Genomic DNA, 20,581 nt, shown 5'->3' with positions numbered 1-20,581 from the left:
GTCATTTGTTGTTAACTATTCGAATTTCTTAAGAACTCACTACCACAAATCTTTCAGGATTTTACATTTTATATTCAACATAAAAAGAAGTATAGAATGGTTTTCTATACATTTTACAAGTTTAATCAACATTTAATCGAACGTTTTTCTAAAAGTTAGGCATTTGTTAAAAATTCCAGAAGAACTTTTAACTCAGCCATTTGAAGGAACATCGCAACGTCCTTTGTCACACAGATAACGCTAAGCAGACAACTCTTAACATGAAATAAAAAAGTCAATCATGCAAGTTGCAATGATTTTGTGGAATACAGAAAAAAAGGATATAACTCACCATATATCCTTTTTGATTCCTGGCGATTTTTGAGTCAATTAACTTGTATTAATAAGCAATATCAACTGGCCAAAGGTTATTCATATGTTCGAGGAATTCTGGATTTTGTTATTTTTGAGCATTTTCCATTGGAGTGAAAAATTGGTAAGTGTTCGATTCCTATACATTATTTCAAAGTCAATGTTTTTGAGTCTAGCAAACCGCGTCGTTTGGAAATGCGGAAGGATATGGCCGTTCTGACTCCTTTCAAGCAAGGATTCCCTCTTTGTCGTATAAGTTAATTGATCTTAAAAGAACATCTGCCACGCCTCGAATTATACTGTAACACAATTGTATAAATCCATGTAGGTATTCGTTCTAAAATTATTTGACAAATAAAGCATAATTACTTGAGACACGTTTTAAATAACAAACAAGGTTTATTTTTATATTGTTTCGTGAGTGAAAAGAACATATTTAAGCATTTGCCATTAAAATAAACAGCGTTACAATGTGTTGTTTTCGATGCCGAAAAATAAACAATTAACCCGAAAATCGTAGTTCTAAAATAATTATGTTAAATTCATTGCGTTGCTAGCTTAAGTAAAACGCGGCCATTAGACTAAACACACACAAACATACAAATTACCATTAAAATATAGTATATATAGTAGTTATATATAATGTAACTAGATAGATAGAGAGTTGAGTGAGATTTGTGCGTGCAAAAACATAAATATATATGTATGTTGTCTCGTTTGCTTTTGTGCCTAACGTGTTCACGTACTAAAGAACTAAACGATAATTATACAATTAAGTCTTTTATAAAAATCACAAAAATCAACAGCGGGGCAGCGAAGTAATTGATCCCATGGGGATCACAGTTTGCACAGGCAAAACAGCAGTGGTATAAACGCTCCGATGGCGATAAACACTGGCATCAATATGGATGAATCATCCATGGAATAGGGGTTTGGCTGACGTGGTCCACTACGCACTGGACGCTTCGATTGTTGCTGCTGTTGTTGATGGTGGTGTTGCTGTTGCTGATGTTCCGGCATCTGTTGTTGCTGCTGCTGTTGAGAGTCACCCTCCTCCACCTCGTAATCATCCTCATCCTCGTCATCCTCATCGTCATAGCCTCGTTGCGCCTGTCGCTGTTCATTGTAGCGCACAATGCGCTCCTGATGCTGTTGGTTGTCACGTGGTCGCTGCTCTCGTTGCTTATCTTCTTCCTCGATCTCCGAACGTCGCTCGCTCGCTTCGCTATTGTGCAGACGTGGCAGCTGCGATACATCGCCCTTCAGCAATGCAAATGCATTAATCTTTGGGTTATCCAAAGCTCCCTTGATGAAGTCCAGACGTAGTTGTCCATTGCGCACATCAGATGTCTCGATTTCTCCCTCGTATTCGTAATGCAGCCGCCCGTTGACAATCTTAAAATATACAATCTCATCGTGCGCCGAGCCACGTCCCACTTGGTTGTATATATCCAGCTGCTTGATCACTGTGTGCTTTCTATTGAGGAGCACATCGAACACCTTCCGATTGGGTGCATCGAAATAAACCTCACAGAACTTCATGATCAATGCATAGTCACCGTCGCCATCCGCAGGAAAATCATAGCCAAATGTAGTGGTGTGATAACGTTCGGTGCGATAGAGTATCTCATCCTGCTCCTGGACGCGTCCAATCATCAATAAATGCTTGCCATAGTCCGAGGAGATGCCCACCTTGATGGGATCTGCCTCGTAGTGTATGCCATTTTGATCCGTATGCTTATCGCCTCCGGCATTGACGGCATACACGACTTTGAGGGGCTCAGCGAGCGTTGCAGCTGGCAGCAGGAGCAGCAAAACAATCGCCAGTGGCAACATTCTGAATACAACTGAGTTCGTTGTTCGCAGCAAGTTGTTTACATTGTGTTTGCATGCAATGTGGTTGTTATTGCACATGTTTTGCAGTTGTTGTTACTCAGGGTTTTTCGCCGACACTCTTTGTTGAACACGTGGCAGCCAGTTGCAGTTGCGCTGCCTATTTGGAGCTGACCATTAGTTTATCCATTAATTGAACAATATTTTATTCTCAAGCAGTGTGCTGACAGTGCGATTGCTGCAAAATACCAAAAATAGAAAAACACGGCACTTAAAGCCATCGATAACTAATATCGTTTAAAGTTACTATTAATCGATGTTAGGTATTTGCGATTTTAGTTTGCCATGCTGATAAGCCAACTGACAAGAGTATTAATATTACGATTTATTTATTTTATTGATTGCATTAGTTTATTGATTTGTAGTACATTAGATTTGTAATCGATAAGTGCTGCCACATAAACAATTGATAATTCGCGCGCAGCAGTCGCAATCGAAATGTGGAAAATCGGTTTCACAACACTGCCGAGCAAGTCGAGCAACACTGCAAGAAACAGCTACACGTGCGGCTTGTGTGCTTCTTTCGTGGGCTCTTTTCAAAATACTTGCACATAAATACGCAGTTATTTCGCTAAATATTAATAGATTTAATAGTGTGCTGGCAGTTTAAACTGCTATCAAAGGCTGCAGCAAAGTGACAGCCATGAATTTTGACGACGAAGATCGACTGGAGCTGCAGCATTTGGCGGGCGGCAGCATTGTTGAACATGCGCCCGTTTTCTCCGAACAGGGCAGGTTAGTTATTGAATTGAAGGTCTTGCTTCTTTTGGAGTTGGTATTAATTAAAAACTGTATTAGATTCATCTTTGTGCGCTGCAATCAAAAGGTGCAGGTGTTTGTCACCAGCACCGGCGAATTGACCCGTGAATTAGACGATGCAACATCGCCTTTGATCAGTTTGGAACTGGATGTGAAGCACCCAGATTTACTGTTAGGCTGCACAAGCAGCGGACAAATGTTGCGCTGGCATTGGCGCACTGGCGTGGTGCAGAAAGAGGTCATGTTGAATCTCGACAGCGACTATACCGAAGTGGTAACATGCAATCTGTTGAATCTGTATAAGGGAGGCGATACCGCATGCGCCTTTGTTACAGCAAAGCACAACAGTGCCAATACAATGAAATGGTTTGTGTTCAACACCAACACCGGAGCGCAGATTGATGTTAATTGTAGCTTAAAATTGAGGTGAGTGCAAAGTTTCCCCTTATATTTTGATAAATTACAAGTTTCTTCTTGCTTTACAGAACTCAAACACCTGTTGTAGATGTGAGCAAAGGTGCCTTTAAGTATATTGCTATAGCACAATTCATGTCTGTGCACTTTGTGCAGTACGAGACATGGGAATGCTTTAGCTTCAAAAACCGTATGCCTCTCACTTGTATTCGTCTCAGTCCCTTCGAGCAAATGGCAGCTATTGGAACTCAGTATGGTCAAGTTCTCATCTGGCGTCAGTTCGACAAACCCGAGTCGGTGCAGCGCACAATATATCATTGGCACAGCTCGGCCGTCACTTGCATTGCCTTCACGCCCACGGGCATGAGTTTCTACAGCGGCGGCTTGGAGCGTGTCCTCGTCAAGTGGTCGCTGACGAGTACACAGGAACGCAGCTTTCTGCCACGTATGTCCAGCGTGCTCAAGCACATTGTGATCAGTGATGGCAACGAGAAACTTTTGGTCTGCACCGCTGACAATGCCCTGCAATTTGTCGATCCCAATGAGATGAAACTGCTGTCTACGTTGCAACACTTCACCTATGCTCTGTCTGACAACAGCGACAATGGTTTGTTCCCTATTGGTTTGTGCTTGAATCCACGCACGAATTCGCTGGTGCTCAACGGACGCATTGGACAATTGCAGTTCTATTCGGCGTATACCAAGAGTTTGCTCTATAATGTGAGTTGATAACCTTTAAAAGACTGTTTCTTCTATTAAAACATGTTTAATTTTTAGTTGCGTGTGGTGGAAGGCAATGTGCAGTCGGCGGAGCCAAAAACCATCATTTACAACACTTGTGTGACGCGTGCCGCTTTCAACATTAACTGGATGGCCACAGGCGAAGTTTATAACGATCAGCAAAATTTCCCTGAACTGCAATTGAAGTTCTGGCAATACCAGGAAAAGCTGCAAACGTGAGTCAACTATTAGCTACAGTATTTATCGCTTAATATATAGCAATAATCAGCAATATTTCTATTTATTTATTTTGTGCATAATTCCCAAATTTGTATTACAAGCATATTCATTTTCTTTTCTCTCTTATGCAGCTACAAGCTGAACACAAACATTGAACTGCCGCATCAGGATGGCTTCGTGGCCATTGTCTTCTCCAATCAGTTTCAAGTGGACAATCTACGCTGCGCCAGTGCCGGCAAGGATAATGTCATCAAACTGTGGACATTAGGCGATTCAGAGAACATTTACAAGCGCAGCGTGATGTGGACTTGTGAGGCTCAAGCAAGCTACAAACAGCAGAGACTGGAGTCCATCTGCTTCTCCCAGGATGGCTCGCTGTTGGCCGCAGGCTATGGCCACACGCTGGTGCTATTTGATGCGCGGACGCTGCGATTGCTGCATGCGCTCAGCACCTCCGCCGGCTATGATGGTGTCGTGTCCAAGGCACAGGTGCGTCTCTCGCATACGGCAATCAATGGGACACGCACGGAGTTGGTGCAGCAGCGACAACAGTTGTGGGGATTGCTGCAGACGCTGCTCAACAGCAACGACAAAAAACTGGTGCAGCAGGCACAACAATTGATGGCAAGTCCGTCGTCCAGTAATCAGAACCAGAGACAGACGTCGACGGCCCAGGAACCTAGCAAGCAGGAAATCTTTAAACACATTATGCAAATGGCCGAATTGGGGCTACATCAGAAGCTGCAACTGCTGCGTCACTTTGACATCGAGTGCTACGTGAGCACAGCCTATCAGAAAAGCCTCAAGGCGCATCTGCAAATGTGTGGGGTAGAACCACAGTCGGCTAATGAGCGTGTTCGCACGCTTAACGAGCGCTTGCATAGGTTGCAGCCACGTCAACGCTTCAAGGCGAAAGTGCGTCTGCTGCAACTGAAGAAACGGCGACAAAACTATGAACTCGACAGGCACGAAATATTGCCGCTGTTTAGTATGCTGCAGCTGGACGAGACGACAAAGCCAGCAGAAAAGGTGAAACGTATAAATAAGTCAGGCAAGCTAGACAAGAAGTCGAACAAGTCATTAAAGCTGGTGAAGAGCATCAAGTCAGCGAAAGCAGACAACTCAGCAGGCCTGCCATACATCAATCCATTCAAAAAGGGTTCAATGAAAGCCAAGGAATCCGACGAGAAGCTTGCTCCCTTGCAGGGCTCAGCGCAGATATCGCATGTGCAATTTGGATCTGGAGCGCAGGCGCATCTGGTTGCTGTATGCACAGAGACGCGTGTGCTCATCTGGAATCTGATGACGCTGCGTCTGCAGGCGGGTCTCAAACTCTCGGTGCGCCAACTGGCCTTTGATCCGCTCACCAATCTGATAGCCGCCGTCACGCGTAACAATGAACGTGAGTAGTTGAAATAGATGTGCATATCATCTTACTAATCTTTTGTTTTATTTGCTTGCTTGCAGTGCACGTCTTCCAGCCAAATGTTCCGCTGCCCATCTATCAGCGCAGCAATCTGCCCCTGCTGCACGGTCTGGTTTGGCTGCCACGTCGCCAGCCCAAACAGAGCTCCATCAATGTGGATTGGCAGGCACAGTCGACGCTTCACATGCTCACCAACGAAAAGGAGATTGTCTATCTGGCATTGCCAGGTCAGACTATAACGGATGATGCACCAGCGCCCATTTCGTTTGCCCAGCCAGCCGACGAGCAGCTGCTGCAATATGCCACCTTTGGCGCCTTTGTCGCCAGGCAGAAGAATACCGAAAACACTGAGATTGCGCAGCGAAAAGGTCCTCTTATCGTGGGTCGTGGTGTCCACAGTTCAGTCAATGCGGTGAGTTGGCATCAAATCAATTTAAGGGGAACTTGTCAAGTAGGCTGGTGTTAGTAAAGTTATGCAGTTGCAATTCGAAATCATTGATCTTAGCATTTCTTCTGAATTCTGTTTCTCAATAAGAAAGGCTTTTTTGATTTTGATTTGCATTACTTGGGGAAGCCTCTGATCTTTAAAGAGCTTGAATTATTTAGTGAAAATTCTGCTCTTTCTATAATTTGAATTATTTTGAGTAGCTTTTGATCTTTATAGCATTTAAATATCTTTTTTTTTCAATTTCAATATTGTGAGATTATAATAATACCAGAGTTTACTTTCGATGCATTCAATTTCTTTTAAAATATCCTCAGAGAATTACTAACTTATTTGCAATTTAAATTGCTACTCAAAATATATAGGAATAATAATACGATCGACACAATTTCCATTAAATTTAGTTTCATTCAAGTTCTTTTCACTCCTTTTGTACATTGAATGTAATTACCGATTGTCTATATAAAAAGACAAGAAGTAACTTTTTTGTAATTTAAACCCATTCCTAAATTCCTAAATTTCATTTCCTTTCGAGATTTATGGCCGTAATAGAAAAGAAAGAATCAACTCCGTAATGTATGCTACAAAAAAGTATTTTATTTGTTATTAATTTGAGCGGAATTTATAGTCGAGTTAAGTCTTTAATTTATCTGCTTCTCTTCTCTCTATAATTTGAATTGAATTTGTAGTTGATTTAAGTCTTTGATTTATTTGTTTCATTTCTATAACTCGATGCATTTCTCACTTTTAGTTGTTGTTGTTGTTTGTCTTTGTTTATTGAAACCTTACGTGCTATGAAGTACAAGTGGTTAGTCTTAAGATTAGGTTCGATTAAATACAATCAAATATTTTATAAATATTTTTTGATTTTTGTTTTTGTTTTTGGTTTAGCTTTGGTCTGGTTATAAATCCTGTTGTAATTTGATTTGTAATTGCAATTGTAATTCGTATTGTTGCTCAGTCGTGTTCAGTTGTTGTTGTTGTTGTTGTTGCTGTTCACTTTGGTGTTGTTGTTGTTGTTGTTGCTTCCTAGTCTATTTCTTTCTTTTGCGTATGAGCACATCACCAAGACGTGGCGCCGTAGGAACACGCAAATGTCGACAACGTCGCATCATCAGCACATCGTGTTTAAAGTAACGCAAACAATGCCATTGGGGCACCTTGGGCATCAGTTGATGGTGCTACATTTCATAGAAAGTAGAAAAAAGTGAACACATGATTATTTATTATTATGAATAATGACATTTATTCGCTCTCTTTATCTATAACCAGGCCTCCTTAATCTCTTTTCCTGAGAACACCCTGTTTAACGATATCTCGTGATCGTTTTATTTTTGCCACTACTGCAGCAGCGTAAAATCCGAACTCGGCACTATTTTCAACTCAATTTGAATAATTTCAATTGATTTTAATAACGTCATTCTCTTAGAGCCGCAAGCTTATTGTATTTCTGGATGCCTTTCAATTGCCTCAGATATACATATATCACGGCTTGGCAACAGTTGCAGTAGATCAAAGATTGTCCTAGGTCTATTTGGAATTGAACTTGCCAAAGGATATGGCTATAGCTAAGATCGAGCTTTAGCCTTGCTTTAGCGAAGTGATTATTGTAATCTATAACAACGTATAGTACGCATTAATCACTTTGTTATTTTTGAATACATTTTTTGTGTATTTTTGTGGAGGAGAAAATGAAATTGATAACGATGAGAGAGATGTCACACCCGCCGTGCATTATATAAGCAAATGGAATTATTTATTGTGATCGGGGCGACTCGTCGTATACTCGATGAACAGTTAAGGGGCGCCGCTATAAATAGTTGTGCTGATTAACAGCCGCCCAAGTCGTGCTTGTCAATTAGTAGAAAGTAATCTTTTAATTAACATTGTCCAATGCACTCGCCGTTGTACTCTCGACCCGGAATACCGGGTATTTCTCTGCTTGGCCACATAATAATATGAGGAAGTAAGGAAGTGTCATTGTGCCACATAAATTGCTTGAACTCGTCAACTCTTCTTTTTCTTAGTTCACTTCCTGCTCTCTTCACACTCCACACAACACCTTCCTTCCTTCTCCCTTCCTTCCTTGCATTCTCCCCTGAACACTCACCTCATTCACAATTGGCACGGGTCCAGCTTGGGCCCAGGCAAATAACGCCAGGCACAACAGCGAAATGATTGCAATAAAGTTGGGCCACATTTTCTTGCACTTTTTGTTGCACTTTTTATTCAGCGCGCTTCTCTTCAATTATTTAATAAATAATTGACGAGAATTTATTTATTGTCAATTTGGGTTTCGTGGGCCGTGAACTTAACGCTGCTTCTTGATATTTATTTTTTTGATTTCCGTAAACTTTTGCGGCACGCGCTTCCGTTTGCCTGCCTGCCTGCCTGCTTGCTGCTGTTCGTTGTTCAGTCACGCTCTCTCCGGCTCGGTTTGCTGCTGCTGCTCGTTGTTGTTTGTGCAAAATACAAAGGCGAAGTGTTGAACGGCTGTTGCCGCTCAATGCAATTTATACGCCAATCTGCTGCTACGGCGACGCCAGCAGCGATGTCGGCAGCGCGGTCGACAGCAGCCGCTTCGTGCGTGACGCGCTCTCATAATTCTAATACACGAGACTTTGCCCGTAAAGTTCGGTTTGTTATTGTTGCGTGCGCTCTCTCACTTCGTTTGTGCTCTCTCCCACACACATCGGCACAGTTATGCTGACGCTGCATTTAATGCAGCCGCCCACTCCAAAAGAGCTTGCGCTCACACGTAAGCTCTCATTACTCTCTCTCTCTTGGTTGCTCTCTCGGCGCTTTGTTATTCAATTTGTTTTGTTTATGCGTAGCTATAACACTATTTTCTATCTTTTTTCTGATAGTTGTGCTCTTTTGCTCTTTTAAGCTTATTATGTGGTTCAATAGTTCGCCGCATTTGCATTTGTTGTGGCTACTTTATGAGAGTGCAAATCGCAATACATTAATGTGTGTGTGCGATGGCCTGTAATTTCCCATGGGTGAGCGAAGCGTGGGTTGTGGCTTTGTAATAATAATTATTATGCGAGCACTTGTCGCTTATTGGCTTAATTGCATTACACACTTACACATCGACTATATAGTATATAGCCTATATATTTTTTGGCGTCTGGTTTGCGTTGGTTTCTTCAAGCTGCGCCTCTGATTCACTTTGGATGCTGTTGCTGACACTTTGTGTCTGCTTCCTGCTCCACAATTTCTTAATTAGCAATTCATCAGAAATACTTGTACATCAGGGCGGATGAGCGATGACAAATTTGAAATTATTTATTTCTACGATGATTTCACAACAGAATTGTCACCTGCAAAACAAACGCATGCGCGAAGGTTAATAGACTTCTGCGAAACTTGGCCACTTTAATTTGGGTTGAGTTTAGTGTGTTTCACGGCACATGGCAATGACAAAACTCATAAAAAAAAGCCAACAACAACGATCCGTACAAAATAAATGTGATTACTAAGAGCATACGAACTTGAACCACAATCTGTGCGAGCGCCCAAAAAAATATCAAGAGCGTTCTTCACACGTGCGAAGACTTGACTTTGAGTTACCCTTTAATCAACTTGAAGCATTTGGAATCGCACTTAATTCCAAGTCGCGAACTAAAGAGTTTACTCTCTATTAATATACCCACTTTAATATTGTCCAGGGTATGTGGCAACAACAACTAGATTAGAAAGAAAACTAACATATTTTTATGAACTTTGTCAAGGTTAATATCATTAATGTGCCCTCAAATTCGCTTCTCGATTACAGCTTGTCAATTTGTCCGCCCACACGATGCCCGCCATGAGTCTGATCTGCGGGGAATTTATCAAATCGCTTTTAACGCCTGGCGAACGCGATGAGCCAAATGAGACAAATGAGCTGCCGCTTAGCAACGGCAAACTGAATGGCAATGGTTACACTGAAAGCCAAGACGATGACGAGGATGAGGAGGAGGAGAATGCGGACCTGAAGCAGGAAGACTACAAAGAGATGAAGACAGAGCTTAGAAAAGTGTTGCTGGATCAGAATTCGGCACTGGAGAAGATCAATAACAAGGAGGTGGAACAACAGACGCTGGATGCGAGATTGCAACGTGTGGCAAAGCACGACGTAATCCTAGAGTTTTAACTGTAGATCACACACACACACACACACACATACAATAGTTCCGGACAGCGTTAATTATATAATTAATTAATTTAGTTGTTTTAACAAATATTATTGAGTTTTTTTTTTATAAAATGAACTACGACCAACTATGAGAATCATTGCTTAAATATTATATACATAAATAAAATGCAGTTATTTTTGCAAATTACTAAACTATTGTTATTACCTTTATTTTGGCATCCTTAAAAGTATCCTGATTCTTAAAATTTCGGTAAAAATGAAAAGGTAAGTAGGGTAAGTATGTCCTTAAAACTTCCAAGCAAGAACTTTATAAATTTGCTTTAAAAAATATGCAAGTCATCTATGGATCGAACTCTTGTCAAATTTCACTCAGAGTCAAAAAAAATGGTCAAAATCGCAAAATTCTGGATAACTTGAGAACCAGCAGGACGATTTGAATATCCTTTGGCCAGTCGATAGTCCTTACTAATACAATTTGCTTGACACCGGACTCGACAGGATCATACAGGATATGGCCGAGTTATAGACTATTTTCTCTATACAAAAAAGTCCTTATAACTTGGGTCCTGTAAGGACTTTCGTCCTTTTTATTTTATATTCCGCACTTTTAGAATATTCATTATCTGTGTGCCAAAGGACATCACAATAGTCCTTCAAATGGCTGAGTTACAAGGACTTTTTCAATTTTTAGCAAATTTTCCATGCCTCCTCCTTTGAAAAATTTTCAAAATTTCATTGAAATTTTTTCATTAGTTTTCCAAATCTGTAAATGCCATTCAATAGTAGCTTTTATGCTGAATAGAAAATGGTATGTCCTTTTAACATTATTAAGGATATAGCCTAGCTAGGGCTTCAATAAGTTATAATTTTTAGTAAAATTTGAACTTTCCGTTTCCATTTTTGGTTAAATTTGCGTTTTAAAAAGAACTTTGCTGATTTTAGCTTAAATTAATGACTATCTTTTTATTTTGATTCTTTTTATGAGATATATTATATACAGTATGTAGTAAAATGCAATTAAATGAGATGTTTTTAGAAGTAATGACGACGTGGCAACAGACCAGCATGAGAGAGCACATTATAGATTTCCATGCGTGGAATTTTCTCAGCTTGACGCTCGTGAACCTGTCAAAAGAAACTCTTAAGAATCAACCAAAAGAGCTGACAATAAATAAAGATTGTTTTACCACTTGCTCGCCGGGTCCAAACCAGCTGGATTTGGCTAAAGCTTGTCGGACGCGAGGCGATTGATAGAATGGATTCTGAAAGTGTGGCGGCAACGTTTGTTCCCAGGCGGCATTCTCCAAGACGGCAATGTGTTGCAAGTTGTGCTGCGGACGTGCCGCAACGTTGAGGATCAAGGTGATCAAGAGCAGCGCGAGCGGGGCACAAATATATCGATGGGGCAGGCACCTAAAAAGAGACAGAAAGAGATGAGTAACGAGATCCACTTGTGGCGGAATTTATATCATCATTATTATGATTAGCAAAAGTAGTGTAGTTTTATGATCATTGCGTAAGTGTAGCGTGCATATGATATTACAAGTTTCCGCCTGTCACGCATGTACGCATATATGTGGCACCTCCTCCCCTCACCATCCCCCTCTCCCACCCCGTAACGCCCCTCGACACTGCCTGGAACACGCCTAAAAACCTAAATGACCGCTTTTCACTCCAGACACTGGACAACTAGTTAGCGTTCAAGTCAGCTGACTTGGTCAACCAACAAACTGTTGCTTTTGGTCTTATGTATAAAATGGATGCGTGTAGCTACAAGTGCGTGTTTGTGTCCGTGTTTGTGTGTGTGTTTGTTTGTGGCAGGTTGGCTAAAAGTTGCCGTCTTGTGACTAGGCGAACGACTCTCAGTCATTTCCTAGATGTCGCGTGCTGTGTCGCCTCGTCGTCGTCGTCGTCGCTTTGGTGCGTACAGTAAGAAAAAAAAGAAAATAATACATGTAGCGAAAAAAGAGAAATACATTATTGCATATCGAAATCGTTGCTGAGATGTGAACGGCCCACATTTTGCTGCTGGCTGCTGAAAACTATCCCTGATCTTTGCTTTTAATTGGATAACCGGCAGTCTACGAGATGCGCCACAATCATGATGATGTTGATGACGATGACGTAAGCTTTGGACTTGATATTGCCACTTGTGGCAGCTGCATTTGCCGCATACTTTATGTGCCCTTCTTTTGCCAATTCATCATTCAACATTAACTTGTTTTGCTCTTTAACAAACATATGTAAACTTACATCATAGCAGTCAGAGCGCTCTTGTTACAACTTTATTTCACTTTTACATTGAACAATTTTACAAAGTTGTTGATTAGAAAAGTTGTTGAAATTAATTGAAAAGCTTTCAATGCATACCAATTGCAGCAAATATTTGTTGGTATCTCTAATTTATTCAAATTGGAAAAGACTAATAGATTTGCTTTCCATTAGATTAAGTATACGTCAATGCATGGTTAGGTTGACGTATACGTAATTTATCCCATTTTCAATTGGTCCTAACGACACTATTGCTGATAGTCATATTAATTAAATGGATTTTAGAAAAAACATTTATTGTCCTTTAGCTTTTGTGGCTTATTAAAAAGTTGTTATGTTAAAAATTTATATTTATATTGCTTAAATTATTTATTGTCAGATTTACTTATCCATCTATCAATTCAATTCAATATAACAATTAATAATTCGATTTCAGTTGTCCTACAATTGTTTTAAAATGAAACAATTGATTTAAGATGAATGCACTTTAAAGCCCAAAACAAGTCTAATCATTTTTAGAAGAGTAACTGAATGTTCAACTGTTTTGTAACATTGCTTTAAAGTCAAGTGTAATTTATCAGAGAGTAGCGTAGGCTTAATTAAAGCTTAATTTGCCTTCGTTGAATGATGCCAAGCAATGATCCCGAATGAAGCAACCTTGTAACTGTTAAGCGGGCAATTTAATGTGCGCGATGTCTTTACGAGCACTTGCCAAAAAATGAAGAAAACAAAAGATGAAATGAGTTAGTGGTTGGGTTCAAGACAATGCGCGATATCAAGGCCTACGTCGACCTTTCACTCTCTGCTGCCCGATGAATTGCAGTTTCAGTTTCAGTTTCAGTTTCAGTTGCAGTTCCAGTTATTTTCCAGATGTTAAAAGAGATGCGTGCAACTATTTCCTCATTGTATGCAAATATAATTGTATAGGAATGTGTGTGTAAAGTGTAAACAAATTTGTAGACGACTTTTGTAGAACAACAATACGTCAATCTTTGCCAATTAACCGGATGACCCAAATTTGGCTACGCAAAGCAGCAGCGAAAAAACTGCAACGAGCGAAACAAACGGCAATTGGATTCCATTGACCCAATCAAAGCCAACAACACGCCTTGTTGTCATCTGTAAGCAAGCAGAGACAGTCAGACAGACGGACAGACGGACGGACAGAGAGACAGGCAGCGATTTCGTGTCCACACATCTGTGGCAGAGTCACAGTCACAGTCACAGTCTGTGGCACCACATGACACACAAAAGCGATGCCTCGAAAACCTGAAAGAAGATAACAACAGCAACAAAAACATTCCAAACTCGAGTTGCATAATCTGCAGCAAATATGCAACTGAGGCAATGCTAACATGTTGATAGTAATGATAATAATGCTTTACACAAATAAAATTGTCAGCACTTTAGCTGAAAAGTTGTGAATGAAACGGACAAGGAATCATTTGATATGAGCGAAAAGTGATAGTAAAATAAATAGGAAATGCAAATTCTATCGATGATTGAAAGTAGAGCTCTTTAATGTAGTCTAGACTGTCGTCTAATTATTCTCCTCCCAAATATTACGCATTCGCAACGTTATTCAAATGAACACTTCACAAATTAAATACAATTTATAAGCAATAATTTATTTAATTAATTGCAAACTGCAATTTAGCTACTGTACTCAAATTAAAACCAAATTTAATTACTTTAAGTACGTATATTAAATTATTTAATAGACTTCCAACTAGCCATAAATTACATGCAATTTACACAATTTATTTGTACCGAATATATGTTTAAATAATTTACCTAAAAACCATTTCACTTATTGCGAAATTTGAGTACGCATAAAATTATAGATTATTAAATCAATTTCAAATCGAATAGCGAAATTTCCCCCCGCCAAACTCATTTGCAGTCGCACTTGAATTAATGACGAAATGTGGCTTAAAAACATTGCGATTGCTTCATGGTCAAATACCAAAGACTATCGTCATATCGCATTTGGTCAATATTGATATTCAATTCTTGTAATTTCCCATTCGGCGTGACGATCATTTAAACTCGTAAGTAACTGGGCAGCTGCTTTAAGCGTTGCTCACTTTTTTACGTCACTTTTTTGATCGCAGACGTGCGACACTCGCGATTAAGTCTAGCAATAACAATAAACCACAATAATGCTACCGTCTCGCCGCCAAAAAAAATATATGCATTGTTTATTTTTATTAATTTATAGCAGTTTTCGTAAATGAATTTTATTTTTTTTCACTGCTGCTGCAGTCGCATTTGTTGGAAAAACGTGACAGTTGAATTGAATTATATACCGAGAGCTACTGTCACATTTAATAGTTTGACTTGTTGTTTCCCTTAACGTTTGTCTGACACTCTCTTGTCTCTCTGCTCGCTTGCAGTCTTATATTTATTTTAGTTTTGTTTGTTTATGGCTTTTTACAGTGCGCCTTCACCTGCTTCAACAAATGCAAATATTTTGCAGCATTTTATTTGAATGTTGGCAAACTTTTGGCACTTGCTTTGGCAATGACAAAGCAACAAATTGTTTTTGTCAAGTGTCTCAACGTCAAAGGATAATTGTTTGCAGAAAAAGTGCATAAATTTCATAAAGTGATAATAACTTGGTTGAAATATTTCACTTCTCAAAACAAAGCATAAATTTCTCATTTCTTATTTATTAATTCACAAAATGAACTCACATATTTGAATAGGTTTTCTTTTTAAGTATTTATATATTTAAATCAACTCTTCAATTTTGCACTTCAATTTAATTTATGCTGCGTAATCCCGACTCGAACAAAGATCGATGAGACGTTTAAAGTCAGTCTGGAAAAAGCGTCAACAAGTTGTTGATATGAACGCGGCCTCTTGGCAACTGAATTGCAAACTTGAAGCCATCGACGAGCAGAGCCGCAACACCAAAAAATAAACTTCAGCTTGAAAGTTTTCGAATTCCAAAACTAAAAAGAGACAACGAAAACTTAACGAAGCGTTCAAAAGCTATGACTTGCAGGGAAAAAGCAAAAGCAAAGGTGCAAAAGCTATTTATTATTTCGTTGGCTTTAAAACATAATTATCCACAAAGTCCTCCAGCATATCTGTCATCCGATTTCTATATAGTTCGTCCGATTTGAAAGCTTTCACGCAGATTTCGATACGTTTGTGACTGAAGAAATCATTGAATCCATCTTCCGAGCTGGTCAACTCTTGAGTGCAAGCTGGTGGCAACATAGCCAAGTGGCTGAACTGCAAGCTCTCAATGATACCGACTATGCGATACTCTTCCATCGATTTGTAGTACTCAGCCTCGGGCAGAATGTTGGCAATATTTAAGTTCGCTTCTTTTAGATACTCTTTCATGAAGCGATAATATTCCGCCAGCAATTCATTGAGATGAGCAGCTCGAAATTGCCGGGTTGTGGGAATAGTCAGCATTGTGGTCAAATCCATGGCAGGTGGAGCATAGCGTAGCAGCTGAAAATCCACGAAGCGGCACTGCAGCGGCTTCTCATCATATTTGTCATACTGGAAGAGTATATTATTCGCCCAGAGGTCGCCATGCAGCGTGACATTGAGACGTGTTTTTGACGCTTTACAAAGTTCAAAGATGATGGCCATGCGTTGAGTAACTTCACTCAATATGTAGTCCAATTGGCTCTGGTATTTGGGTAAGGTTTTAATAAGCTCTTTGAAGACCTCGCAAGTCTGATAAAAATAACGTATACGCATGTGTTCCTTGCGCACATTCGAGGGATATGCATGCTCCTCCAGCGGTATTCTTTCCTTACCTTGCAGATGCATTATAATCGAACCAGCATGCAAAGCAGCCAAAGTCTTCAAGGCACAATGAAGTTGTCCATAGTTGAGTAATCCATCTCGTCCAGCTCCCATGCGATATCCCTGATCAATGAGGTTCTCAAAGATCAACAGATTCTTATCTGCATAATAACACTTTGGAGCGATTTCAGCACACGCTGCTTGCAAATCAGGCAGTACATGTTTATAGGCCGTAATCTCCCTTTGAAAGACACCAAAATCCTCAATATATTGCATCCTCGATGCATTTCCTTCCGGAGCAGCTTTGCAAAAGAAGCGTATCGTTTTTAGTTCGTCACATTGCTGCAGCTTAAGCGTCACCTGCAGATGAAAATGACTTCCTAGATAGCCTTCGGGAGCATCTGAAGTGCGTTTCAAATTAGAATCAACAATTTCAAAGCTCGAAGGTTGAGCATTTGCTTGCAGATATTTGAGACACAGCTGTTGAATATCTGAGCTACTTAAGTCTAATGCTGTTGCCATCTTGTCTAGAACTGTCTGGCCAATTGAGAGCAAATCTTCCACTTTATAATATACTTTTTAGTCGTGTGTGTGGAACACGCAAATGGCAACCTGTTGTCACACCTGATAAGTCATCCACATCAGCCTTAGTTAAGAGGGATTGCCGAGATTAAATAGGTCGGAAATCATCCCTAAACATCAGCAAACATTTCAACAAGCTGTGAAGCTGAAATACACTTTCTGTTTAGTAAAAAATCATTTATTTAATAAAATAATAAATATATAAGATACAAAAATATATATTAAACTTGATCAAATAATTTATTATTATCATTATTACTTAATTATTTATTATTATTGAGAATGTAATTAAAAATGTAAAACAATGTATTTTCTTTTAATGAGGCATTTTAATGTGCTAACCAAATTGATGCTATATTTTTTACTACATATACTATTAAAAGTGACTTATTTCCATGTGAATCTGTTCAGACACACCCATTGTCTGTCTCTAGGCATAATCTGAGTGCTTCATCTGTCAGCTGTCGTGTGTTGTCAGTTAAGATAAGGCAACTCACGAACATTTGGCATGCGAGTGACCCGTTGCCTTACTCAAGAGCTCGTAAAACCTATTTTAATCCATTGAGAAGTACATAAGTTTGAGGATTGTCTTTAATTTATAATAATTATTATTTCAAACGATCACGTCAAGCCATAAATATTGTAAGTAACGCTGAAGAAAATGTACAAATTAAAACATCTTTAAGGATGCTAGGAATCGATTAGTTGAAAAGAGAAGCAAACGATAGAGAGAAGAGGATGTTAGTTTTAAATACTATATGTTACCAATGTATAACACAAGACGTTGCAAGGGAAGCCATAGCAAATCATCGCTAAAGGTAAAGTACAAAAAGACCTAAGGTTCGGTAGAATATGCAATTTATGTATAATTGGCTAATATACAATATATTTTAAAACTTATTTTTTAAGCAGAAGCAGTTGCAACAAGTAAAGTGCAATATTTTGCTCAACCGTTAACCGGAAAAGAGATGTTAGTTAGAAGTTGCTTCTCTTCTTCGGTATATTGATATAGTACTACATTCAAAATATATCATAGCATATACCATAACATATCGCTTACAATGGCCTTTATTATTATTGAACTAATTAATTTGATCTAAAGAAATGCTCTCTATCAAAGAGAAAGCCTTTTCAAAGCTCGCATTCAAGTAGCTATCTAAAAAAAACGGAAGCTATAAATTTACTAAGCTACTGCCAGCTGTAATCAAATCTTCTGAAAGTCTACTAATATTGTCAAAGGGATTAGCAAGGCGTCTGTAGGGGAGAGTGTAATATATCTAACACGAAACAGGCCCTCTGTAGACTCTAGACAAATAAAGCTAAAGCCGCACGACTAACGTCAGATGATTCGAGATAATTAAAGGAAATACGTGCCCACGAAACAGCTGTTTTTTACAGCATCCATAACCTTTATGGTTTTATCAACCATATAAATGTGAGTAAGGTAAGTGAGAGCTAATGAAATTATAAAAAATTAGCAAAAGCAAAAAGGTAAGCAATGAAATAGTAATCTTACTTATAACTTGTATTGATCTACATTTATTAAGGAAATTAATCGGCGCCAATTTTAAATCTGTTATATATTATATTATATGTTTGCACGATCAAAGAATTAACTTGAATATATTCATGGCATAAACTTTATTTGGTAGTCTTAAAATAATGATTAACTTAAGATTTCAGCACAAAGTTATCAACAAAGTCCTCAAGCATATCGACAATGCGATCTCTGTATAGTTCATCTGATTTGAAAGCCTTCATGCAGATTTCGATGCGTTTCTTGCTAAAGAAATCGTTGAATCCATCTGCCGAGCTGGTCAACTCTTGAGTAAAAGTAGGTGGCAGAATGACCAAATGGCAGAACAACAGACTCTCAATAAGGCCGACGATGCGATACTCTTCCACTGAATTGTAGTACTCAGCCTCAGGCAGAATGTTGGCAATATCGAAGCCAGCTTGTTTCAGAAACTCGCCCATGAAGCGATAATATTCCGCCAGCAATTCATTGAGGTGAGCAGCTCGAAATTGACTAGTTGTTGGAATGGTGAGAACAGTCAGCAGATCCATAGCAGGTGGAGCATAGCGTGCTAGCTGAAAGTCTACAAAGCGGCATTGTAGAGGCTTATCATCATGTTTGCCATACTGGAAGAGTATATTATTCGACCAGAGATCCGCATGCAGCGTGGCATTGAGACGCGTCGTTGAAGTTTTCGACAGTTCAAAAATAATGGACATGCGCTGAGTAAAGTTCTCCAAAATGTAATTCAATTGGTTTTGATATTTGGGCAGCGTTTTGATGAACTCCTTGTAGACCTCACAAGCCTGATTGAAGTTAACAACACGCATGTGTTCCTTGGGCACATCCAAAGGATACGCATTCTCCTTCAGGGGAAGTCTTTCCTTACCAGTTTGGTCTTGGATAATGGAACCAGCATGCAAAGCAGCCAATGTCTTCAAAGCACAATGAAGTTGTCCATAGTTTAGTACTCCATCACGTCCAGCTCCCATGCGATATCCCTGATCAATGAGATTCTCAAAGATCAGCAGATTGTTATCTGCATAGTAGCACTTGGGAGCAATCTCAATGGTGTTTGCTTGCAGCTCCGGCAGCACATCCTGATAGAAAGTAATCTCCTTCTGGAATACACCGAAATCCTCTAGATATTCCATATGCGATGCATTGCCTTTTGGCGCTGATTTACAGAAGAATCGCAGATGTTGTGGCTCTTCATTGCCCTGTAGCTTCAGAGTCACCTGCAGATAAAAGTGACTGCCCAAATATCCTGCGGGTGCATCCGAAGTTGGCTGCAGTTTATAGCTGACAATTTCGAAGTTTGCGTTCAGATCATTCTTTTGCAAATAAGTCTGGCAGAGACCCTGAATGTCAGAGCTGCTCAATTCCAATGCGGTTGCCATCTTGTGTAGAACTGTCTTGGCAATTGCAGATGAATTTTGCATTTTATACTCACAAGCTGTCGTAAGGCGTTGTAAAATACTTCTCTGATAAGCAAATCAGTGTCGGTATCATGAGATTAACAAGGTTAGAAATCATCCCTAAACTTTTGCTAGAATACAAACGAGAGGAGAAGCTGAAATACCCTTTCCTGATATTGTGAAAAAGGAAAAAGTTTTTGTTAGTTCTTACAAATATAACTTACAACAAACAATACAGTAAGAAATTATTGAATCACATAATATATCTAATCATTAATTTTATAAAATAAAAAATATACATACATATGTATATTGTACGATAAAGAATGTGCTTCCATTATTTATTTAGCTTTTCTAATTTATATTTCCTGTAACCTTTTAAGAGCTTAACTTTAAAATAAATATGCATAGACCCAATTAGATTTTAGGGAGTTCGAAATTTCATCAGATGTGTGTGCCTTCTGGCTAGACACTTAAGATAAGGCAATTAGCGAGCATTTCGCTTGAGAGTGACTCTCCACTTCATTCATACAAAGAATAACGTATATGTGTAGTAATCCATTGAGAAAAGAAACAAGATAGAGAATTATATGTGCAGTATATATAAAAGAGCTTTAGGCAAGATCAAAAG

The 20,581-nt window shown here is 39.3% G+C and overlaps 6 protein-coding genes across 8 annotated transcripts; 1 reads left to right on the top strand and 5 right to left on the bottom strand.

The window, feature by feature from the left end:
• Positions 1 to 724: 724 nt before the first annotated feature.
• Positions 725 to 2,422, bottom strand: LOC133835737 (malectin). Its single transcript, XM_062265789.1, has one exon. The coding sequence runs from the start codon at positions 2,263 to 2,265 to the stop codon at positions 1,189 to 1,191; it is 1,077 nt and encodes a 358-aa protein (XP_062121773.1). The 5' UTR covers positions 2,266 to 2,422; the 3' UTR covers positions 725 to 1,188.
• A 285-nt stretch (positions 2,423 to 2,707) lies between these two features.
• Positions 2,708 to 10,493, top strand: LOC133835726 (WD repeat-containing protein 75). The gene is made up of 7 exons (XM_062265778.1): positions 2,708 to 2,979; positions 3,043 to 3,429; positions 3,489 to 4,137; positions 4,195 to 4,373; positions 4,509 to 5,779; positions 5,845 to 6,215; positions 10,027 to 10,493. The coding sequence occupies exons 1-7, from the start codon at positions 2,888 to 2,890 to the stop codon at positions 10,384 to 10,386; spliced, it is 3,309 nt and encodes a 1,102-aa protein (XP_062121762.1). The 5' UTR covers positions 2,708 to 2,887; the 3' UTR covers positions 10,387 to 10,493.
• LOC133835746 (uncharacterized) lies at positions 6,826 to 8,740 on the bottom strand. Its single transcript, XM_062265801.1, has 2 exons — positions 8,359 to 8,740; positions 6,826 to 7,429 (listed from the first exon to the last, which is right to left on the bottom strand). The coding sequence occupies exons 1-2, from the start codon at positions 8,446 to 8,448 to the stop codon at positions 7,283 to 7,285; spliced, it is 237 nt and encodes a 78-aa protein (XP_062121785.1). The 5' UTR covers positions 8,449 to 8,740; the 3' UTR covers positions 6,826 to 7,282.
• An 821-nt stretch (positions 10,494 to 11,314) lies between the features above and the next one.
• LOC133850358 (uncharacterized) lies at positions 11,315 to 15,482 on the bottom strand. Of its 3 annotated transcripts, none has more exons than XM_062286421.1 (3): positions 11,933 to 12,003; positions 11,577 to 11,802; positions 11,315 to 11,514 (listed from the first exon to the last, which is right to left on the bottom strand). In XM_062286421.1, exons 1-3 carry the CDS (start codon positions 11,986 to 11,988, stop codon positions 11,422 to 11,424), a joined length of 375 nt encoding a protein of 124 aa, XP_062142405.1. In that variant the 5' UTR covers positions 11,989 to 12,003; the 3' UTR covers positions 11,315 to 11,421. The 3 variants fall into 3 exon arrangements, with proteins under 3 accessions (XP_062142405.1, XP_062142406.1, XP_062142407.1); XM_062286422.1 differs by lacking the exon at positions 11,933 to 12,003 and adding an exon at positions 12,643 to 12,664 and having other exon boundaries at positions 11,316 to 11,514; XM_062286423.1 differs by lacking the exon at positions 11,933 to 12,003 and adding an exon at positions 15,357 to 15,482 and having other exon boundaries at positions 11,317 to 11,514.
• A 223-nt stretch (positions 15,483 to 15,705) lies between these two features.
• Positions 15,706 to 16,987, bottom strand: LOC133850356 (uncharacterized). The gene has a single exon (XM_062286420.1). It carries the CDS (start codon positions 16,954 to 16,956, stop codon positions 15,706 to 15,708), a length of 1,251 nt encoding a protein of 416 aa, XP_062142404.1. The 5' UTR covers positions 16,957 to 16,987.
• A 1,651-nt stretch (positions 16,988 to 18,638) lies between these two features.
• On the bottom strand, positions 18,639 to 19,962 carry LOC133850339 (uncharacterized). Its single transcript, XM_062286399.1, has one exon. The coding sequence runs from the start codon at positions 19,930 to 19,932 to the stop codon at positions 18,688 to 18,690; it is 1,245 nt and encodes a 414-aa protein (XP_062142383.1). The 5' UTR covers positions 19,933 to 19,962; the 3' UTR covers positions 18,639 to 18,687.
• Positions 19,963 to 20,581: the final 619 nt, after the last annotated feature.

The sequence above is a fragment of the Drosophila sulfurigaster genome, chromosome 2L, assembly GCF_023558435.1.
Source record: "Drosophila sulfurigaster albostrigata strain 15112-1811.04 chromosome 2L, ASM2355843v2, whole genome shotgun sequence".
Lineage (NCBI taxonomy): Eukaryota > Metazoa > Arthropoda > Insecta > Diptera > Drosophilidae > Drosophila > Drosophila sulfurigaster.
This window is presented reverse-complemented; position numbering and strand designations above follow the sequence as displayed.